Source organism: Elgaria multicarinata, chromosome 11 (genome assembly GCF_023053635.1).
Source record: "Elgaria multicarinata webbii isolate HBS135686 ecotype San Diego chromosome 11, rElgMul1.1.pri, whole genome shotgun sequence".
In the NCBI taxonomy this organism is placed as follows: Eukaryota; Metazoa; Chordata; class Lepidosauria; order Squamata; family Anguidae; genus Elgaria; species Elgaria multicarinata.
This window is the reverse complement of record NC_086181.1, coordinates 21,609,904-21,613,002: the sequence shown is the minus strand read 5'-3', so window position 1 is coordinate 21,613,002 and position 3,099 is coordinate 21,609,904. Positions and strand designations below refer to the sequence as shown.

The 3,099-nt window shown below is 43.1% G+C and overlaps 1 protein-coding gene across 1 annotated transcript; it reads left to right on the top strand.

Moving 5' to 3' along the window:
• Positions 1-871: 871 nt before the first annotated feature.
• On the top strand, positions 872-1,807 carry LOC134405384 (olfactory receptor 5V1-like). The gene has a single exon (XM_063136630.1). The coding sequence runs from the start codon at positions 872-874 to the stop codon at positions 1,805-1,807; it is 936 nt and encodes a 311-aa protein (XP_062992700.1).
• The last annotated feature ends 1,292 nt before the right edge of the window (positions 1,808-3,099 follow it).

Sequence of the window (3,099 nt, the reverse complement as noted above, 5' to 3'; positions counted from 1 at the left end):
CACTTTGGCCGTAGCTAGACGAGGGGTTATCCCGGGCTGATACCTGGGATCACCCCTGTGCATCCAGATGATGCACAGGGGATCCCGGGCTCAGGAAGTGATCAACCCTCCCTTGCCCCAGGATAATGGGCATCACTTTTGGCCCAGTTTTTCTTGCAGTCTCGGGCTGAGCCCGAGACCGTGAGCGTGTAGCCCGTTCCACCGCTTTCCCCGGCTATACGCGATTACTCACGCGTAGCCGGGACAAGCCTGGCATGGGGTGCAGAGCTCCCCAGGAGCACTGTGCCCATTGGGGACAAGGTGGGGGGATTGGGGGCAGGGGGGGATTGAGGGCAGGGTGGGGGAAGTGGGGAGAATGATTTTTTTAAAAGAATACTTACCCGAGCGCACGAGCGTTTGTGCGCATACAGACCCTTTAATTTTTTTAAAAAAAATGGTCGATGCAATGGGCCTTTCCTTTAGCCTGTCACACCTTGCGTGTAGACAAGGGCAAGATTCCGCGATACTTGCATCGCAGGCTCTCCCCTCATCAGGCATGGATTTCAATGTAGGTCTAGGTAAGGCCTTTGAGGCATTACTGCTGTAAAATTAGTTGTTCTTTGCCTAGAAATTCACTTGGGGCAATTTTGTATAACATGTGTATGAGAAATGAAGGCAACTTTATTATACATATGTTTGAAAAATAAAAAAGTAACTAGATACTACATTACAAGCATGTGATTTTAACTCTTTTCCAGTGTTCATTAGTTTCTCCTATTATTTTTCTTTTCATTAATTTGTTTTCATTCATTTCTCATTTATTTTGTTGCAAATTATTTACTAATAATGCACTTTGGTCTACAGAGAAAAATAAATCTGTGGAGCTAATAACATGGACATCAGCAATGAAACTGCTCCATCAGAATTCATCTTTCTGGCATTTTCAGATCTTAGAAAATGGTGCTTCCTTCTTGTTGGATTTATGCTCTTCACCTATCTATTCATTCTGATGGGGAATCTTCTCATCATCTTCCTTATCTTCCTGGAACCAAACCTTCAAACCCCCATGTACTTCTTCCTGGGGAATCTTTCCCTCCTGGATATCTGCCAGACTACAACTACCATTCCTCAGATCATAGCCTACCTGATCTCAGGAAGAAACACCATTTCTGATGCAAGATGCAAGATACAACTCTTTTTCTTTGTTTTTTCCCTTGGCACTGAAACAATTCTGTTGGCTGTCATGGCTTATGATCGCTATGTTGCCATCTGCAACCCACTCCGGTATCATGTGGTGATGAATAAAAAAAAATGTGCCCAGCTGGTGTCTGCCTCTTGGTTGACAAGTGCATCTAATGCCTCTTTGCACACATTTTTCACATTCCAGTTGTCCTTTTGTGGTGTCAATGAGATCAACTACTTCTATTGTGATATCCCTCCTCTTCTCGCTAACTCCTGTGGGGACATATCTGGCAGTATTCAGGCAATATTAGCCACGAGCCCTATAATGGGCTTTGGACCTGCCCTGTGCATCATAATTTCCTACATTCACATCATCTGGAGCGTTCTGAAAATGAAATCCTCAGCTGGGATGAAGAAAGCCTTTTCTACCTGTGCCTCTCACCTCAGTGTTGTCTTGCTCTTCTTTGGCAGCTCGATTTTTACTTATGTCCGCCCCATCTCCAGCTACTCACTCAACAAGGACAGGATGACTGCTGTACTTAACAACATCCTCTGCCCTATGTTAAACCCACTGATCTACACCCTCAGAAACAAGGATGTGAAGAAGGCCCTGCAAAAGTTCATGGTGAAGAAATTGTCATCCTGAAAAAGGCAGCAAACATACATGATAGGAAATCCTTGATTTTACTCTTTAATATTGCAAAGAATGGGTTCTGTGATTCAAAACAGTGGCCCCATTCAGAAGACACCTTAAACTATCACTTTAACCATGGTGATTAAACCAGAAAGCCAGGCAGTGTTCAGAAGGCACCTTATGCCATGGCTTTAACTATGGTAAATAAAGCAAAAAGCCTTATTCATCATGATTAAAGCTGTGGTTTAAGGTGTTTTCTGAACACGGCCTGCCATGGTTTCAGGTGTCTTCAGAGTGGGCCCATTGTGTTTATGGGCCTAGGGATTCTAGCTATTCTGCTGATGCCCAAAAGGCTCAAGTGTTTCCCAAAAATTCATATAGTCATATGGCGCCTAAAATTTAAAGATTCCAGTTATGTTCCCTGATTCATATTAGGGATGAGGGTGAAATTTGCTTGGTTCACTGTTTCATGCATATTTACCCCCACCCACCCACCCCACACACACTTTCTAATGAATATGTGGCCCAAAAGCCAGTTATCATTCAAAATTCACACTTCTTCGAATATTGCAATGCAGTACTCCAATCCCAAAATATGTATAATGATGTGTATATTGGGAATCCCCAACTGGGATATGTCATAAGATACCTACCATTTCTGCTCACATTACTTTCTAAAACTCCAAGTATGTAGACTATGTATGTACGGAAAACAATAAATAAATGAATTCTACCAAAACCAAGATGGAGATTTCTTCCTTGCCAGCTCTTGTATTACTGCTACATTAATGTCTTGCTGTGTAGTTAATTTATTCCTGTGTAATTTCTACTTCTAGAGAATCTCTATCTGAACTGTTAATGTGCTTCTCCAGATACATGTATGAACTCACACAAATTCTCAAGATCATAGGCATGCACAGGTCATTTCATTAGGGTGTGTACCTCAAAGGTCATGATTGGAACAGAGAAGGGGAAAACATGCTTTCTCACCCCCACAGGCCCCAGTTGGAGCAGTGTGGGCAAGAAAGCATGCTTTCTGAGGCCTCCGGAAAGTGCATAGTTCCCTCGGAGATGCTAATGGTGGGCACAGTTCCCTGTCCTCTTTAAAAGGCCCAATTTCAAGCAGCGGGGTGTGTGGGAAAGTGGAGGTGGCTCTGGGAAATTATTTATTACACTTACATTTAGGTAAATGTGCACATGCCTATGCTCAAGATATGCATTTGTAGAAGTGTGTGTGTGTGTGTGTGTGTGTGTGTGTGTGTTGGTAATAGACTCTTTGGAAAGCTGGAACCCAATGATCCACA